Genomic DNA, 19238 nt, shown 5'->3' with positions numbered 1-19238 from the left:
TCACAATTATCAAGCTTTGAACTACAAGAGTAACAAGATAATTAAAAAAAAAATTAATGATTTGGGAAACTGCATACAGCTAAGTGATACGAGTGTTCATTGTTAAATCAAATACAACAGATAATGAGCTCACATAAACAGTAGGACTCTTTTTTTTACAGAAGTTTCATTCCACAAATGCTTCGAAGTTGGGGATAGGGTCATCGACTTCTTAACATAATCGAGGTACATAAGCAGATGCGTCCCTAGTTATAATGATGCACAAAAGCAGAACTTTTGTTCAGTTTCGTCGTGTGGATCAGTTTCTCTGGTGCTTGGACATGGACAAGGCTGCAGCTACATTTTACAACAAATGGTGTTACTTAGTGAATGAAGATCATGTTGTGGACTCATCATCCTTCCTGAGCAACAACTCCTGCAGAGAAACAACTCGCTTCACTATGTGTTTTGTATTGACAGTATAGTATGGAAGTGCTGTAATATTGGGGCGAATTTTTATTGTTTTTGTAATGAAATCTTTACAGATCAATTAATGTGCATAAACTTTTCTTCTGTTAAATAAGTAAACTCTAAGACGAGTTTGATCTTTTTAGTGTAGTACTTGTGAGTGATCATAAGCCATCATGTTGTGGACTTCGTATCTGTGTGTTAGACTTTGTTTTCACGCATCTATATAAACATTACCTGTTTCGTAGCTGTAATTGACATCCGTTGCCTCTCTTTCTTCTCATGCAAGCATTCCCCACACCAGCTAGAGAAATCTTTCTGATACTTCCTCATCTCTCTGAAGACAGAACTGCAAGGAAATAACCAGAATTTGAGAAATGAATTCAAACCCTATACTCATGTTTTATATTATAATAATCACCTTATAATGCTAAATTGCACTTAACCAATGCAAACAAATTTTATTTCATTTCTGATATGTCCATAAAGATAGTCTCTCAGATCATGTTCAAAGAGCAGGTTCAACTTTCACATGGAACTACCACCATCAAATTTATTACTGACTTCAAACAATTGGATTAAAAAAAATTAGATGGAACAATGGTCCAGAGATTGAAACGAACAAATATAGTCAGCAGTTAGTAAGATTAATAACGACAATTAGAGGAAATAGCTTCTTGTGGAAAGATTACAAAATACAAATTTTTAAAAAAATACCTCCTGCACCATAGAAGCAAATTGACACGATGACCTGATGTCGTGGCTTTAGCACCATGCCTGTGGCGACCACGATGAAGCACAGCATATCCTGGGGTATGAGAATAATCAAAGACTTCCTGCTTTCAAGAAATATACTCCATTAATAGTATAATACCACCTACGCACATGTGTATCTTAATTGGCCTCAGAAAACTTTAAAGATCAAGAACATGCAACCCATAAATTTATAAGTCATCAAATAGCTTATTTGAACGGACTTGCTAGAACTAAATAGCAACAAATAGAAAATAGAAACTCAAATACTGTTATATTACTCTGTATATTTCTTATCAGCTTTCTTTTTTGCAAATGTATCCAGAGCCTCATTAAAGACAAGCAGAATGAGGTAAAAAACCAGGTATCAAAAGTATTGCAGGAATTAAAATTAAATCTTTTCCGGACAATACTATAAACTTTAGAACTAAAGAGCACAATAGTGGTGTTATATCTGGTGATTGACACTATTGAACCTAACACATTGTTTTGAAAGGTAATGGATGATAACTGATTATCAATATTTGAAGAAGAACGAATAAAATTCAGCCGTTTCAGTCTTTTAGAAAGTGGATCAAGGTTACTAGATCATAAAACATGTTTTACAACTGTTTGCACTGCCTTGCAGCAAGTATCAAATCAATTGTTTGCATCTACGACTATGACCAACATACCTCCGGACGGCTTCCACTATTTACATGTTTATCACAACGTATACCCCGAAAATACAACTCTCCTCCAGAAAATTGTTTACCCAAGCACACATTCAAAGTTACTTCCGAGTCATCAACATGAAAACCTACAAATATGAAAACTAATAAACATCTGTATGTACTCTTAAGAAACACGGCATATGTGGAAACTGAGTGTTTAATTGACACTACCATGCTTACCTGCAATAAGTATAACACCTCAAACTATATACTTATAAAACAAAATACTTTCATTCAAAAAAAAAAACCTTACCCAAGTCAAGATCTCTATTGTTACCATATTCAACCACAAACCCATGATGAGAATCCAAAGTAGCTCCACCAACCTCAGGAAACAGCTCTGCATAACAGAGAATTGGCAGAGGACTAAATCAAGACATGCACACTTAACAGGTTATATCTTCTAGCAGAACAAAACTCTCAATATGTTCAGTGAAGAGAGCAATACGTCACCTTTAGCTATAGGACGAACAAAACCCTCCATAAGCTTGTCAAGCATGGTTTCCAGGCCAAAATCATCAAGAACAGCACCGTACCTATTCATTGTATTTGGTCGCATGATTCTATATTTGGACTCACCTACCCATTGTTCAAAATTCTCCACCTATATCACAGCAAAAGAAATAATAAAGAAAAGAACAAAGGGCTCTGATAGAATGACAGATTAGTTATATACAAATGTAGATACAAGATTATTGATGGCCAATACCTCGGCTAATAACAATTCACAGAACCGTGGCTGAAATATTTCAAAAGTATATATCCCAGGTGAGGGTTCAGAACACATCCTTCTGAAGCTTTCCTCAGTATTCTCATTAACTGCTTCTAGAAACACCGGTACAAAGGTGGCGGCAGGATCCAGCTGGTATAACTCTTTATGCAAAGGCTGCACACACATGTCATACACTTCATTAAGTTTCCTGCTGCTTCAAACTAACAACTTTAAGTTGGTCTGAAAACACAACTACACATCAAAAGCTTCACTTTGTTTAGAGGCAGTGCATGCATCTATATGACACATGTGTTTCAGCTGTGGGCACTTGAACCCCAACACATCCGACTTTCAAAATGAAAACTGTTCTTTAAAGCAAGCAAAAAAAGATTCAACATGCAGCAATCTGTACCCTGTAATTCGATATGATCTTCTGCCTGTAATCCCTGTGCTTCTGAACCTGGTACACACAATTCACAGACTATTAGTCGCACGATCCTCTATAACCTCGATAGCTAACAACAAATTACAATTCAACCTCAAGCTCCCGAGGGCATTTTCGTAATTTCCAACACAACAATTCACTTGCCCGTTAGAATCAGAAACCCTAATTTCCACCCCCAAATCACAAATCAAAATCCAAAGCCCTCCAGCATCTTAAATCTTCATCATTTCGACCAAATTAAATTTCAAATTCATTAAATAAATAATTATAAATTATAAAAAGCTTTACCCTGTTGCGTTCTCCATGGGGCAAATACTTGAGGAGAATGTCCCTCATGAAATTGACCTTATCATTTCTCGAAACTCCGAGCATATTCGGCGGCAGATACCTTTCCATTGAGCTGAAAATCGACGGGCTGAAGTCCAATTGCATATCGTCGTAGCTATCCGGCTTGTGCTCCTTGTTAGGGTTCAGCCGCAGCCGCTGACTCGACACAGTCACAAACGCCGCCTCCGTTGAATTGTTCGAATTCCCCACCCCGTTCCCGGTCCCCGGAGCTGGGCCGTCAAACGACATGATTGGAGTAAAGGCCGGAGAATTTAGGTCATCAAATTTGGGGGATTAGGGTTAGGGTTTCGGATTTGTTTTCTTGTTGGGGACGTAAAAAAGCAGAGGGTTTTGGTGTTGGGTTTCCGTTTTGGTTAGGGTTTCGAGTCTTCACTTCACTAGCTACCACCCTTTCCACTTTTTAACTTCGAAGTTTTCTTTTTTAAAACGGACCGGTGCGACCCGAAAGCAGATCCGGGCCCGGGCCCAACTAGGCATTGGAGCTGATTACTATATATATATAACAGGGAAGCTTCAGTTCAACTGTCAAGGTTGAAGATTAAAGGTTGAATCTTTGAGCTGAAAATGAGTGAAGCGACCCAGAAATCGAATCAGAAGCGTGAGAGCGATTCTGGGGATTCGAGCTCTGTTATAAAGAAGCTGAAACTTGAACATGGGCAAGACCCAGAAGCTGAATCGAGCAAAATGGAAATGGGGTTTGAGATTGAAGCTGAGGCAGCTGAGGATAAGGGGTTGAGGCAGAGCATGGAGGACGCTTGGGTTGTGCTCTTGGATGGAAGCTTGGGTTTTCAGGGCAAATTGAGGTTCTTGATGCTTTGGTTTTTTGTTTTTTTTTGTTTGTTTATAATGTGTTTGTTTGAGGTCTTGTGATTTGTGTATGGAGTTATTTTGGTGATTGTTATGGTAAAGTTTGGAACTTGGGATTTTGCAGGTGTGCGCATTTTGCGGTTTATGATGGGCATGGAGGTCGGTTAGCAGCAGAGTATGCTCAGAAGCATTTGCATGCCAATGTGGTCTCGGCTGGATTACCACGTGAGTTGGTCTGTTTACTTGGTCTGATTTCATGTATATGTTAGGGACTTGATTGCTTATGTTTTTAGTTAATCATGATTTTGGTTGAAGTTAATTGGTAATAAGATTTGAGTGATGAAAACAAGCCAAATGAATATTGTAATGCGTGAAAGTTATAGTTTTTACTTGTTTCATGCATGTGCAATGTGGTGAAGTTTTATGTGGGGATGATGTAACGGTCTTTCTCATACACATTAGTAGATAACTGGTCATTTTTGTTGATTCCTGGAATATTTTTTGAGTCTAATTGGATTCTGTGGTGTTGCAGTTAAATGTCAAAGCAGCTAAGAAGGCCATTCTTGATGGTACGAATTTACTATGCAGCTTTGCAATATATCTATATATGTGTGTATGTATCTGTATGGTACTTCATCCACCTTTGGCTTGTTAATCAGTGATTAATATTTGAATTCCCCTTATTAGGTTTTCGGAAAACTGATGAGGCTATTCTTCAAGAAAGTGCTGCAGGTACAGATCTGATCTTCTATCCTCTATTTATGATTCCGCTTGTCTTGATTATCCTGTGTTGCTAGGATTGCATCACAATTAGTTACTTATTACAATTTTTTGTATCCATATATTCATCCATCTAATTTTGTTGGTCAAATCTTTTGGCCTGAATACTACTGGATGTTTCTAGGTATTTGTTGCTAATATTGGGGATGCAAAAGCTGTGGTAGCAAGATCAACTTCTGTTGATAATTTGCAAACTGGTTCTGATGAAGCACGTCTTCTGAAGGCCATCGTTTTGACAAGAGAACACAAAGCCATTTATGCACAGGAGCGTGCTCGTATTCAGAAGGTAAGGACTGTATGTATGTAAAGCTGAGGATTGAATCATTGTTGGGTTGAGTGACCTTGTTTACCTTCTTCGAAGCACAATGTGATAAATAAACACGGATAAAAGGACTATAATTGTCTTATGTGATATTGCTTTTTGGTGTCTACTACATAGGAAATGGTATTTTAGTTCTTCATATGAATGCACAGGATTAGAACAGACTCAGTAGTGGGATAATAACTTTCGAGTCAAATTACAGTCCTGCTAATGTCTTTCATGTGTAGCTTATGTTACTTAATCTAGATCAGTCAAATGATTCATTTGTAGCTTATGTTACTTAATCTAGACCAGTCAAATGATTTGTTCTCCTTTCTGCTTGATACATGCTGGTGTCGTCAGGCTGGCGGTAGTGTTGGTTCAAATGGACGACTACAGGGTCGCCTTGAAGTTTCTAGGGCATTTGGAGATCGCCAGTTCAAAAAGGTGTTAATTTCTTTTCTTTCAGACACTTTTCCTTGTAGTTAAATGATATCATCTGTTTTCATTCTAGCAGAACACATTTTCTGTGTACAAAAAGAGTAAACCTGAAAGGCTTGATTTTGGTGTTAATAAGCATCACTCATGGTTTGTAAATAGAAAAAGTATATAGATTATTATTTGAAAACTTTTAATTTACATCCCATCTATTTGCTGTGGCCCCGTCTTTGTCATCACATGTGTTGTATTCTTCTTTACAACATGTGCTTGAATTGATAGTTCTATAAACTCTGTAATTGCAGTTTGGTGTTGTTGCTACCCCAGATATTCATTCATTTGATCTTACAGAAAGAGAGCACTTCATAATTCTTGGTTGCGATTGCCTCTGGGGAGTATGCTTTCATTCTTTACTACTGCACTATGAACATGTCTAGAGTATTTTAGTGTTTCCTAAACATTTAAAATGATGTTTGATTAACCTTTTTCCATATTGGGGGGATACTATTAAAGTTTTTTTGTTTTCGAACAATAAGATGGTCTAAATGCATTACAGGTGATTGGACCAAGTGATGCTGTTGATTTTGTGCAGAAACAATTGAAGGTAATTTGTTTTCAGGCAAATATTCATCTTACAATGGAATTAAATATATAGGTCAATAGTCAGATAGGCTTCCCTCTACTTTGAACTAAATGTCACTTCTCCATTTTTTTCATGCGGTCTTAATTCCTCGTAAATGATCTGTCTGCCATCTGCAGGGGGGATTACCTGTTACAGCTATTAGCCGCTCTTTAGTAAGAGAAGCTGTGCGTGAACGGCGCTGTAAAGATAACTGCATGGCTATCATAATTCTGTTAAGGCACAAGTAGTTCTTGGCGCCAACTTCATATTGAAAGGAATTCTGTACCTGTTATAAAAAGTGTCTGCCATGGTATAAGCTGATAGTTGTTGTCCATCCATTAGCTGCTCAGTGATGAAGAAATTTTTGGAAACTGCAGCCGTGGATAATTGTTGTAGACTATAGCTAAACATATATTGAAATCTGATCTCAACTTTAGCTTTTATTCTGTATGTTTGTACAGCAGTTCAGCTACATTCCCTTGTATGGGCCACTTTAATCATATATTTTGCTAGGTTATCTAATAATTTGTAGAGAAGAAAGGCATTGCCTACGGCTCTACACCAAATTACATTTCTCGAATTCAATAGCAGTTTTTTGCATTCATATTTAATTTGCTTAGATACACAAGAGGCCGGAGGCTTCAAATCTAGACCGTTCATTTGCTTCTTACCGAAAGGAGATTCTATGAGGACACCCTTTCCTATGAACTTCTGTTGCAAGTTTTCAATTTAACTACTGACAAATGAATGACTACACACAAAAGTAGTCCAAAACCTTCACACCCAAAAAAGGGTCTTTCAAAGTCTCAACCTTTCAGTTTCTCAAAGAAAAGTTTGAACTTTTGAACAGAGAATCAGAGATGGCCACAATGTCACGCCCAGTGCCTTCTCGGAGCAACAGAGAGGGAAGAGGACACGCCTTTCTTCAAGCTTCTGCTTGAAGATTGTTACTGCTGCGGATCTCCAAGGTGGGAAGGTAATTCTGAGCTTAAACCTTTGTCTTTACCTCACCAGCCACTTGCTTTGTAAATCAAATCTGTTGAGGTTAAAAGGTGAATTTGCCTCATTTTTTTATGTTGAAAATTGAAACCTTTACATAGACTAGTTTCAGTAGTTTGAAGTTGTATATCTGCTTCGTTTCTGGTATTTCTTTACCCTAAAATGCTGAAATGTTTTGTTGTTTTGGGGAAAAGAGATGCAGTTTAGTTCATGTAGAAAGTTGAAACCCTTATAAAAAAAACTACAAGCTTTGTTACAGTCTTTCGTTTAGTGACTTTAGTCTATATTAATTTCCTATTAGTTGAATTCGATGAATTTGCGGTTTGAATAAGCATATACGATTAGACATGTTGATCATTAGATTAAGGTTACTAAGTTTCATCTGGATTGATTTGCAATTTTGCATAACCTTCGTCTTGGTCTTGAATGGTATTCATTCTGTACATCTGTGGTACGAAACTACAAATTACATAGACATCTCAGTTTTGGCAAATTACAAATGATCTTCAGGAACTTCCGGAGCCAGCGGTGAGGAAGTTTGGGAATCGCATGGCAGACTCCATATTCCTCGAGGTTCCCAATTGCAAAACACCATGGCCAGTAGAACTAAAAAAAAAATGATTCGTGGTAGCCGAATCTGGTTACAAAAAGGATGGGAGCAGTTCACAGACTGTTACTCCATAAATCAAGATTACTTCATTGTGTTCAACTATGCAGGCGGACATTCTGATTTCCAAGTGCACATTTTCCACTGCAACAATTTGGAGATAGATTACCCGATTTGTGGAGGAGGTACGTATTAAACTTCAGTTATGTATGTGCAAATCAGTGACCATTGAGAATTTTTAGAACAATTTTGACTTGGATGTAAGCTTCATGGTATTAGTTATGGGAATTTAACAGGAGCTGGTGAGCACATGTCTACACCAGATTCAAAAGGAGGTGGCTTCACTATTTCCTCTACATCACCTGCTGGTAGAGACCAAAATTCTCACAACCAGCATGATTTTCATGAAGCTTACAATTACAGCCCTGACAAGCCAGCTTTTGGGACCAAAATGACTGCATCATACTTGACATCTTCACTGGTAAGCTTTTCTCAAACATCCCCAAGTTGCATAATGAGAGTATTATGTATTTACGATTACCTATTCTCATGTTTGCAGGGCTTACCTTATCATTTCACCATTGAACATCTATGCGAGGAAGTGTCTTATTGTGATGTCACCTTACAAACCTCAGGTTGGAAAACTTGGACTGTTCATTGTGCTGCTGGCAAAGATGGACGAAATGCAAGATTCAATAAAGCTAGTTGGATGGCATTTGCAAGGGACAATCAGTTGGAAGTAGGTGATCGGTGTGTGTTCGAGTTGATAGGCGAACGTAAGCTCAAAGTCTACATATCCTGAGCAGGCAATTAATTTCCAACTCTCTACCCTAACTACATTGGTAGCTTATGACTAGTTGATGTTATATCCAACTCATGTTCGGAAGTTGATGTTTCCAGTTTTTGTGAAGTCATTGTTCCCAACCTTATGCGAAGATGACTAAAAGATACCTCTTTTAGTACTATTATCTATGTTGGGTTTTTTTTTGATAAATTATCTATCTATGTTGGATTGATGTGAAATTAGTATCTCATTTCTTGTTTATCTCTCCAGTTGGTAACATTGTTGAATGGACTCATTTCTCTTCATGATTTATAGTCATGACCTCTCCAACTTCTGAGCCAATTAAGCTGCTCTAGAACGCTGAACACTCGGCTATCAAGTTATACCCAGTACAGGAGATTTCTATCATGTTGAGTATGCATGTCAGATGAACAGCAAAGTTCATCTCATTGATATGAATAGAGTTGCAGAGTTGCACCCTTTATATTTAGAATTCTCCCATTTTATGTAAGAGGGCTAAATGCCCAAGTGTTAGTTATTTGTTTGTTTCCACAGTCAGTAAAAATGAGACTTCTCACTTCTATGACAGGATTGAACCAAGGAATAGGTATCCAAAAGTTTATGCTATGCACCATTTCACTGAAAAATACCGGGAGGAGTATTTTCATAAACCCATGTACCTTTGTCTCCACCTTGCTCATCCCATGATGCTCGATTGCCAATGAGATTTGAACTATTAGACACGTAATCTCTACGATGTAGGTCAGTTATAAGTTATAACAATACATACGCCACAACTCACATGTTTAAGTCTCGTATAATTAGTTTAATAACAAACTAAACAGCTATAAAAACAATATACATGATAAATAACTATCCGTGTGTAATAGTTACAACTAATCGAGTGTATTTTTCACTAGTATATGTGTATTTTATTTTAATCGATACATTAAAACAATATAATATATATATATATATAAAGAAGAAAAAAAACAGAAAACTTGTCCAGGTCTAGTGTGGTGACGCAGAGGGTGTTAGCGCCACTTCTTCTCAACCAATCCAATCAAAAACCATCTGATAAACCCAACCCTCTGTCATAAACCCTAATTTCAGCAAATGCCACCCTAATCTTCCTCAACTGAAAACAACCACACTCCCCTTCACCACCTCAACCGCCACCATGCCTTACTCCGCCTTCCTTCACCGCTCTATAATTATCCGCACCACCACCACCACCACCGCCACCATGTCCCTCAAACCCCGCCGCCACCACTACCACATCAGTTTACTCCTCGGACGCTTCATGACGACGACCTACGCCCACCCCGTCACCGGCCTGCTCAGGTGGAGCTCCGGCGGCGTCACGTGCATGTCGTCCTCGTCGTCGCAGCGTGCGACGGATTGGAGGCCGCGGCGGAGGACGGCGGCGACGGTGCCGCAGTGGTACCAGCAGCAGCGGCAGGGGTACGGGAGGCTTGCGTACCAGGACGCGTCGGCTAGTGACGACTCCGACCGCGAGTTCGGGTCGGGTCCGAGTTCTCACCGGGAAATGGTTAGTCTTTCTCGGCAGAATTTCGGTTGAGCATTTGAATTTACTCGGTTTGCGAATGTACTAGAATTCAGCTGATTATTGATTCTCATAATTCAATTTCTGAACTAGAATCGGCATTTTCGAACTCGTAGAGCATTGGTTTAAGCTGGAATTAGTTTTTCTCTTATCTGCAATTGACTGCATTTCAATGTAAACGTTGTGCCTTTTAGTAGTTAGGTAGATGTTTGTGCATTGCAGTTGAAATGCGTCGTCGTGTTGTTAATAATTTTGATGGTATGTAGACTGGTTCGACTATTGAGAACATTGATGAGTGGAGATGGAAGTTAACAGTGCTGCTTGTACGCAACAAAGATAAGCAAGAATTGGTGTCGAGGGAAAGAAAGGACAGACGTGATTTCGATCATCTTGCGGAATTGGCAAGAGGGATGGGGTTATATAGGTATGTTCTCTCTTAGATTAGAGTTTTTATATTATATTGCATACATTATTCTATATCCTATTACTGTTATCTGATTCTGAGATTTCTCAAGCAGCCGTCAGTATTCAAAGGTTGTAGTCTTTAGTAAAGTCCCTCAGCCAAATTATAGACCTGATCTGGATGATATGCGACCACAGAGAGAGGTAATTTATTCTAACTTGCCCCTTCTCTCTTTGTTGATCTTTTTTGTTTAAACACTAGTTAATAGTGTGTTTGCTTTTAATTGACGGCCGTGTATGTAGTTCTTGGCAACCAGAATACTGCTCTAACTTTTTGAAGCATTTACAGGTTGTCTTACCTTTTGGGCTGCATGAAGACGTAGATGCTCATCTCAGAGCTCATCTATCTCAAAAGCCAATGAATAGAGGAGCTTTTTCACATACTTCAATGTCAAGGTCAATTAGTAATGGAAGTACGGCTAAAGAGGGACTCTACGAGCAGGAGGAGCCCTTGATACAGAATAGTGTTGCTATGGAGCGAATTCTTCAGCAGAAAAGCTTGCGATTGCGCAATAAGCAAGAAGAATGGCAGGTCATTGCCCTTTCCTTTTTGCTTTTTTTCTCTTTCCAATTTTGTTTTGTTTTTAAGCATCGATGTTAAAAGTATATCATCTTTTACAGGAATCTGAAGAAGGCCAAAAGATGCTTGAACTTCGTAGAAGTCTGCCTGCTTATAAGGAGAAAGAAAACTTGTTAAAATCCATATCTGAAAATCAGGTGACTTATTTTTAGAGATGGTTATGTCGATTGCTTTTGATCCTTAATATCGTTGATTTTCCATTTCTAGATAATGTTCTACAGAATTTTTCGGGTACAACTTTAGATGAAATATTTTATCACCAGAGTATTAATTGAACATACGTTTCTGATTGTGGGCAGGTCATAGTTGTATCAGGTGAAACAGGTTGTGGTAAAACTACACAACTTCCTCAATACATTTTAGAATCTGAGATTGAAGCTGGTCGTGGAGGTGTCTGTAGTATTATTTGTACTCAGCCTAGACGAATATCTGCAATGTCTGTTTCTGAAAGAGTTGCTGCAGAACGAGGGGAGAATCTGGGGGAATCGGTTGGTTATAAAGTTAGGCTGGAAGGAATGAAAGGCCGGGACACGCGGCTTCTTTTTTGCACCACTGGCATATTATTGAGGAGATTACTTGTTGACAGAAAGTTGAGAGGTGTTACACATGTCATTGTTGATGAGATTCATGAACGTGGAATGAATGAAGGTAATTCTTGAGTCTATCTTTTTAAATTTGGTTTTCAAATGTTACTTTTATTAACCTCTTGCATTTGTGCCAGATTTTCTTCTTATTGTTCTGAAAGAACTTCTCTCTCGTCGCCCTGAGTTGAGATTAGTTTTGATGAGTGCAACTTTGAATGCTGAGCTTTTCTCCTCTTACTTTAATGGTGCTCCGATGTTCCATATACCTGTAAGTCCAGGGACTAGTTGATCAATTTCTTTTTTGCTGTTTTATATATCCATCGAAAGATATGTCAAATCTTCATAAGGTATGCCGGACTAACTTTTAACTTGGATTGGGCTTTGCTTACAGGGGTTTACATACCCAGTCCGAGCACATTTTCTGGAGAATATTCTTGAAATGACTGGATACCGGTTAAATCAATATAATCAAATTGATGATTATGGTCAAGATAAGACGTGGAAAATGCAGAAACAAGGTCAAGCTTTCAAGAAAAGAAAAAGCCAAATTGCTTCCACTGTTGAGGTATACAAAAAATATGTATCTTAATCTTGTTATATGCGAGTCTAGGATTTGTATATTGACTTTTCTGTATACAGGATGCACTTGAAGCTGCTGACTTTAGAGAGTACAGTTCAAGGACTCAGGAGTCTCTGTCATGTTGGAATCCGGACTCCATTGGTTTTAATCTCATTGAGCATGTGCTCTGCCACATAGTCAGGAAAGAACGGCCTGGTGCTGTTTTGGTTTTTATGACTGGCTGGGATGACATAAACTCCTTGAAGGATCAACTCCAATCTCATTCCCTTTTAGGAGATCCGAATAGGGTCCTGCTGCTTGCATGTCATGGTTCCATGCCTAGCTCTGAACAGGTGCTGTCACTGTTCTTTAGTCTTGCATGTATGGTTCCATCAGATTATTTAATGCTTTTACTTCTCCCAAAGAATGGCATTATGTGAGCTACTGCAGCTTCATACATGTTGGCTTAATCTGTTGAAGTCACATTCAACATATTAACGTGGATTCGTGGAACTAATAAATTTTCTTTTGTTTTTTTTTCTTTCCAGTTAGTGGTGCATCGGTTTGTGTACTGATATGTAGCCTTTAGTAATTCATTTCTCTGCTGTTTTTGTAACAGAGGTTGATATTTGATAAACCAGAAGGTGGAATTAGGAAAATCGTTCTGGCTACAAACATGGCCGAGACCAGTATCACTATCAATGATGTAGTATTTGTGATTGATTGTGGAAAGGCAAAAGAAACATCATATGATGCACTCAATAACACTCCTTGTTTGCTTCCGTCCTGGATATCAAAGGCTGCATCCCGGCAAGTAAGACAATTTTGAGATATTCAATACTTAAACTAGGTGATGGATAAACGAACGGCTTTCAACTTTTCTCATGGGGGCTTAGATAGTTGGGATGATAAATTGTCAAATGCAATGACCTTTGTGCTCTGTTTTTTGTGGTCCTTTTTTTTTTTTTGAGGGGAGTGATCCTTAAATATACTTTATTTTTTTATTTTTTTACTCATTACATTTTTGAAGGCTGGGTGAAAAAGTAGCAAAGAAGTTTCAGGTTGATTTCAACATACATGAGTAAATCCAGGAAACTAGAATGTTGTCTACTATTATGATGTTAAATATGGTTATATTTTTAGTTATATTTATTACATGGATTTGCAATATTAATTTGATCTCTCAATTCTGTAGAGAAGAGGAAGAGCCGGTCGTGTTCAACCTGGCGAGTGTTACCATCTTTATCCCCGATGTGTATATGATGCCTTTTCTGATTATCAGTTGCCTGAACTTTTGAGGACACCTCTGCAGTCTCTATGTTTACAAATCAAGAGTCTACAACTTGGAAGTATTTCAGAGTTTCTTTCTAAGGCACTACAGTCACCGGAACCTTTGTCGGTACATTCCTATCTGCATACTCTGAGTGGTTTCTTTTCCATAAAATAATTGTCAAAACTTTTGAACTCCCATAACGGCTATGCGGGTATAAGTTTTCTGAGTCTTAATTGTTTTTTGTAGGTTCAAAATGCAGTTGAGTATTTGAAGATCATTGGGGCTTTAGATGACAATGAAGATCTCACAGTATTAGGTGATGATTATCTGTTATTTGAACTTATTTCACAATATTATTTCCCAAATCTGAAATTGGAACTGGTTTGTCTGCAAGTATATAGCTTGAATATTGATTGTCTTCCCTGCAGGTCGCCACCTGTCAATGCTGCCAGTTGAGCCAAAACTTGGGAAAATGCTCATATTAGGGGCTATCTTCAACTGTTTAGATCCAATAATGACTATTGTTGCAGGCCTTAGTATGAGAGATCCATTCATGATGCCCTATGACAAGAAGGATGTGAGTATGACATAAAATTCTTGTCAACATTTTTTGAAGTCTTAATTTGATCTGTTATATTTGGTGTTGTCTCCCCTGCCCCTGGTGTGCCAACCTATTGTTCTTTTGAAGTTTGATAAGTTTTCCCACTTCATACTGATTTGGATGTTGACTTATAATACTTCCCACTTATCTTCAAAATATTGTTTATACAATGATTACGATTATACAGTCCTTTTGTTATTCTTAAGTATTCAATATCTGTACAGACAGACCTTGTCTTCTCATACTTTCATAGGAACTTAACAAGCATAGGGTGACTAATAAACTTTTCATTTCAATTTTTGTAGCTTGCGGAATCGGCAAAAGCACAATTCGCTGGCCGTGATAGCAGTGATCATCTTGCTCTCATCCGAGCATATGATGGTTGGAAAAATGCTGAAAGATCACAAGCTGGCTATGAGTACTGCTGGAGGAATTTTCTTTCTGCACAAACTCTTAAAGCCATTGATTCTCTACGGAAGCAGTTCTTCTTTTTGCTCAAGGATGCAGGTTTGGTTGACAACACTGAGAACTGCAATACATTGAGCCATGATGAACATCTTATCCGAGCAATCATCTGTGCGGGATTATTTCCTGGAATATGTTCTGTTGTGGTAAGCGGCATGCATAACTTACAATGCTGGTATAGTTTTATTTTTGCTGCAGGTTTTTTGTCATAAGAAGAAACTCATAGTTCTTTGTAGTTGTCTCCTTCTCTAGGTAAGGTTAGAGAAGATGTTATAAGTTCCAAGTGAGCAAAAAGAGTGATAGTGGGTGTATGTAGTTTTCACTTTAAGATAAAAGGGTCATCATTCGCATATTCATTTGCATTAATTGGTTTGCTTGAGGATGGCTGAGCTATTTCTCATATATGGATGTATGATGTGTACACTTGTGTTCCACAGAACAAAGAGAAGTCGATTTCGTTGAAAACAATGGAAGATGGACAAGTACTTCTATACTCGGTAAGTTCTTGCCTTTGGCAACAAATTACATTCTTGATTCTTTATGGCAATTTGCTCAATTATTCCTTTTTTGATGTGCATTATTTTTCCATATCTTGATAATAATTGTGGATTTGTAATGAAACAGAATTCTGTCAATGGTATGGTGCCTAAAATTCCATATCCATGGCTAGTTTTCAATGAAAAGGTGAAAGTGAATTCAGTATTCCTTCGGGACTCAACTGGCATATCTGATTCAGTGCTCCTTTTGTTTGGAGGCAACATTTCCAGGGGCGGGCTGGTATGTTCAATAACTTCTGTTTGCTTTGCTTGTTTCTCTCCAGTTCTGTTCTTAACGAAAAATATGTTAATACTTCAACTTTGTTTTTTGTAGGATGGGCACCTGAAGATGTTGGGAGGGTACTTGGAGTTTTTCATGAATCCTGCATTAGCAAATACATATGTTACCTTGAAGAGGGAACTTGAGGAACTGATTCACAATAAGGTGTGTATTTAACTTTGCCATTGTCTTGGTTCTCGAATTCAATTGCACTTGTTATACATGTTGTCTATCAAGTCACAGTTCTCTCTCTGTCACACAGACACACATGCATCACTCAGCTTATAGCTAAATTCTAACATGGTGACATATTATTTCAAAACAGCTTCTAGATCCCAAATCGGACATGCAATCTCATAATTACTTCTTATCTGCCCTAAGATTACTGGTGTCTGAAGACCGATGTGATGGTAGATTTGTCTATGGTCGCAAGATGCCAGTACCTTCGAAGAAGATACAAAAAGAGATAGGACCAGGCACAATGAGGGTTCACAATAATGGTAATAGTGGGGGTAATAATTCCAAAACTCTGCTGCAAACATTGCTTGTGAGAGCAGGACATGAAGCTCCCACCTACAAAACAAAACAATTGAAAAACAACCAGTTTCGTTCCACAGTTATCTTCAATGGGTTGAACTTTGTGGGGGAGCCTCGCAATAGTAAGAAAGAAGCAGAAAAGGATGCAGCTGCTGAAGCTGTGCTCTGGCTAAAGGGCGAGAACCATTCATCTTCCACAGATCTTGACCATATGTCCATGCTTCTAAAAAAGAGTCGAAAGAAAATCCATAGAACGACTTCATTGGATAGCGCCAAGTGGAGTTGAGCATTCTTTATATATATAGTGGAGTTAGGCATCTGTTTCAAAGAGTTGCATTAAGCCTTGCTTTTCCCAGGATGGAGTTAAGCATTGAGCAGTAATAGTGATGAGTTGTGGCCTAACATGAAAGGTTTGGGTGGAAAGTTGCTCAATCATCTTGGGTGATAAACTGCCTTTAGTCTAGAAGCTACATCAGAATAAAGCATTGGTGATTGCGTACCTTTCCGAGCTGATGTTTGGAAAGGGGTAATAGATTATATTATTTATAGGCAGAAGCACCCATAATATCGGAAAGGGTGGTAATGCACATTCTTTATGAAGTATGGAGAAGTACCTAGACTGTTGAAGTTGTAGATCACTTTAGGCTTTTCTGCAGCTTACAAAGGATCACATGGATCTTTGCTTCCTACCGTACCATGGAGCTGCCCCGTATGTATATATGTTTTGGCGACAGCAGCACTAGCAAAATGAGTGAAGAAGTTCTTTGTTTTCAACTAAAGAGCTCTGTAAAGCAACAACTCATCAGTCAAGACCTTGTGCCTAGACGACATACACCAGTGTGGTTCAGAGTTAGGAAATGTACAATACTTGGTTATTCATTTATATCGATGCAGTATGTTCGTCCATTTTTTTTCTTATCTAAACAAAACCATGAATCTCTAAGCTAATAACTGGAAAAATTCCTGTAATGTGTGTTACATGAGTCTCATATAGAGGAAGGAATGTAATTACTTGGAATTCAGATAAAACAATGCCCATGTCGCTGCAAAAGCTCAAGAGCTTTTAACAACGTGGGTTTAAACCTAGTGACATTAAGCTTTACATTTTGTTTGTTCATATAGATTGACTTGAATGCCGTTCACCCTTGTTTTTCAATAGAGCTGGGGTTTGTGAAAACGGCATGATCTAGTGGGTATTGCTCTATCAATGTGCTCTCTTCAGTGCTTATCTTATATTCCAAATACTTAAGATTCATATCCTTTGCTGGCCCTCCATAGTATGTTTTCGAAATCCATTCGAACTTTCCAACTGGAATTATCTGGATAAAAATTGCGTTTTCGGGATAGAAAAAGATTGTTCAGAAGGCCAGCTCCATGAACTCCCATCATCACATCACAAGAATTCACAATATTTGCAACTTTGATACATTCCTGTCAGACTCTGCTACAGTTACCTTGTACCCCAAGTCTCTTGGCTCTTGCCATCTTAGTAATTTCGCCTGTATTTGTGAAAGACCTTGTTCTGTTTCTTGATAGGATGAAAAGTTGAGGTTTGATTAGTTGATACTGTCCATCTCCTATTTTGATTGCATTGGCCCTCTTTAATGAAAAGTGGTTCTCAGAAATTCCCTGAAGTCTTTCATAGAATATGAATATCTCAAAGGATCAAGTCATTTCATTGCGAAATGTTTTCAGGCCAACTGTTACGCTTGGGAAGCAATGGATGACTTGTTCTGATTCTTTGTCAATGTCAATAAGCTCATACTTGGACAGTCCATTTAGTATTTCTCGGAACTTCCGAGTCCACCTAATACGATTGTCAGTGATAAGGAACTGAACTTCCCCATTGTATTTTCGAGATGTAACAGAGTGGAATGATCACATCAGCAAAGTCATGGTACTGGTTCAATGTATCTCCACCAATAGAAAACAAGATGGCTGAAATACTATGATTACTAGTACATGTAGGGATTGATTCTTGGTGATCACCGGTACTTACTTGTTTCACTGACCATTTCCTAATGAGGCTCATTGCTGTCACGTCGTCTTTTCGAGCATAAGGTCTTATAGTCCATGAATCATTCCTAGTCTCTATCACATTCTCCGTTTGAGATGAAACAATATACACTGAGGACATGTTTCCGTTGACCCGAACATCCCTATTCTCAATCCCGCAGAATTCAGTTCTTGGTTCAATAACATTGCATATTGGTTCTGATATCCTTATTTCACTGAGGGCCAGCATTTTGAGATCAACATTCATTTGGTATAGCTGCAGATTCACTGTGAGAAAATCAAAGGTAGACTTCAATATGTAACTACCAAAAACCTATCATCATGTGCAGCACAGGAAATAGCATTGGCATCTGAAAAGTATTGACATAGGCAATAAATTGTGGAAGAAGTAGTAAAGTGCATACAAGTTGGTAGATTCCAATTGCTAGGCTTGAGGAGAGTGGACAAGCACAGTGCTATGACTAAGAAGCAAAGCGATACTGCTAATCTCTTCTGCATAAGCCGATTAATAAAGCTTCTGGCAAGTATTGAGTCATACTTCATTGTTGTTGGTCTATTACGATACAAGATACTCTACTCGATCAGAATGCCAAATCGAAGGCTGTTTCAAGGACAAAACATATGGTATATTCAAATTCAACATATGCAGCTTCTTAAAGCCAAGCCTGTAATCTATGGATGCATGCACTACTAAAGAAAATCCAAATTAATAGGAAGCTAACTAAATTCATAGAAAAACATAGCTATTATCCCTCAAATGGCAGAAACCAGTTCAAGTAACAATCGAATGAATCAACAAAATTCCAGAAAATAGTTCAAATCAAACCAACATTAAATAGTTTCTAACTTTGGCATAATATAAAAGAAAGTTGTTAATTTATTGCATGCTTTTGCTCATTTACTACATTTTTGCTCAAGTAGAATTGTATGGCTAAAATTTTTCCCTGCATCGGAAATTTTTTAATTGCAGAATGTACTCTTTATTAGATGTAATGCATGTCTTGGGGTGTAACTAAGGGCTA

At 38.1% G+C, this 19238-nt stretch overlaps 4 protein-coding genes across 4 annotated transcripts; 2 read left to right on the top strand and 2 right to left on the bottom strand.

Annotated features, from left to right (window-relative positions):
* Nucleotides 1-49: 49 nt before the first annotated feature.
* Nucleotides 50-3797, bottom strand: LOC126793916 (2-oxoglutarate and iron-dependent oxygenase domain-containing protein CP2). Its single transcript, XM_050520548.1, has 9 exons — nt 3359-3797; nt 3038-3085; nt 2623-2799; nt 2367-2517; nt 2167-2253; nt 1875-1999; nt 1165-1283; nt 685-796; nt 50-415 (listed from the first exon to the last, which is right to left on the bottom strand). Exons 1-9 carry the CDS (start codon nt 3644-3646, stop codon nt 377-379), a joined length of 1146 nt encoding a protein of 381 aa, XP_050376505.1. The 5' UTR covers nt 3647-3797; the 3' UTR covers nt 50-376.
* A 166-nt stretch (nt 3798-3963) lies between these two features.
* Nucleotides 3964-6926, top strand: LOC126794354 (probable protein phosphatase 2C 8). Its single transcript, XM_050521047.1, has 9 exons — nt 3964-4221; nt 4350-4458; nt 4758-4794; nt 4913-4998; nt 5130-5291; nt 5670-5753; nt 6050-6139; nt 6301-6348; nt 6504-6926. The coding sequence occupies exons 1-9, from the start codon at nt 3983-3985 to the stop codon at nt 6612-6614; spliced, it is 966 nt and encodes a 321-aa protein (XP_050377004.1). The 5' UTR covers nt 3964-3982; the 3' UTR covers nt 6615-6926.
* Nucleotides 6927-9826: 2900 nt separating this feature from the next.
* On the top strand, nt 9827-17217 carry LOC126796267 (DExH-box ATP-dependent RNA helicase DExH3). Its single transcript, XM_050523050.1, has 18 exons — nt 9827-10308; nt 10590-10747; nt 10842-10929; nt 11075-11317; nt 11407-11502; nt 11665-12013; nt 12087-12217; nt 12341-12514; nt 12589-12861; nt 13128-13322; nt 13704-13907; nt 14028-14097; nt 14210-14358; nt 14688-14993; nt 15285-15344; nt 15472-15624; nt 15718-15828; nt 15989-17217. The coding sequence occupies exons 1-18, from the start codon at nt 9937-9939 to the stop codon at nt 16484-16486; spliced, it is 3630 nt and encodes a 1209-aa protein (XP_050379007.1). The 5' UTR covers nt 9827-9936; the 3' UTR covers nt 16487-17217.
* A 2-nt stretch (nt 17218-17219) lies between these two features.
* Nucleotides 17220-18463, bottom strand: LOC126793854 (alpha-1,3-arabinosyltransferase XAT3-like). The gene is given in 5 exon segments (XM_050520483.1): nt 17220-17543; nt 17545-17819; nt 17822-17871; nt 17873-18067; nt 18069-18463. Coding segments are annotated over 5 exon segments (1239 nt in total).
* Nucleotides 18464-19238: the final 775 nt, after the last annotated feature.

Source organism: Argentina anserina, chromosome 5, assembly GCF_933775445.1.
Source record: "Argentina anserina chromosome 5, drPotAnse1.1, whole genome shotgun sequence".
NCBI lineage: Eukaryota > Viridiplantae > Streptophyta > Magnoliopsida > Rosales > Rosaceae > Argentina > Argentina anserina.
The sequence above is the reverse complement of the archived record's forward strand: the minus strand, read 5'-3'. Positions and strand labels throughout refer to the sequence as shown.

Bases quoted from the DNA above. Each gene is read 5' to 3' on its own strand.
- LOC126793916 (XM_050520548.1), bottom strand. From the start codon at position 3,646: ATGTCGTTTGACGGCCCAGCTCCGGGGACCGGGAACGGGGTGGGGAAT. The intron at 2,518-2,622 runs GTATTGGCCATC...GCTGTGATATAG, and splicing joins GTGAATTGTTATTAGCCGAG to GTGGAGAATTTTGAACAATG. The intron at 2,000-2,166 runs GTAAGGTTTTTT...TCATATTTGTAG, and splicing joins CAATAGAGATCTTGACTTGG to GTTTTCATGTTGATGACTCG.
- LOC126794354 (XM_050521047.1), top strand. From the start codon at position 3,983: ATGAGTGAAGCGACCCAGAAATCGAATCAGAAGCGTGAGAGCGATTCT. The intron at 4,222-4,349 runs GTTCTTGATGCT...GGGATTTTGCAG, and splicing joins GGTTTTCAGGGCAAATTGAG to GTGTGCGCATTTTGCGGTTT. The intron at 4,999-5,129 runs GTCTTGATTATC...GGATGTTTCTAG, and splicing joins CTCTATTTATGATTCCGCTT to GTATTTGTTGCTAATATTGG.
- LOC126796267 (XM_050523050.1), top strand. From the start codon at position 9,937: ATGCCTTACTCCGCCTTCCTTCACCGCTCTATAATTATCCGCACCACC. The intron at 10,309-10,589 runs GTTAGTCTTTCT...GATGGTATGTAG, and splicing joins CGAGTTCTCACCGGGAAATG to ACTGGTTCGACTATTGAGAA. The intron at 12,014-12,086 runs GTAATTCTTGAG...CATTTGTGCCAG, and splicing joins TGAACGTGGAATGAATGAAG to ATTTTCTTCTTATTGTTCTG.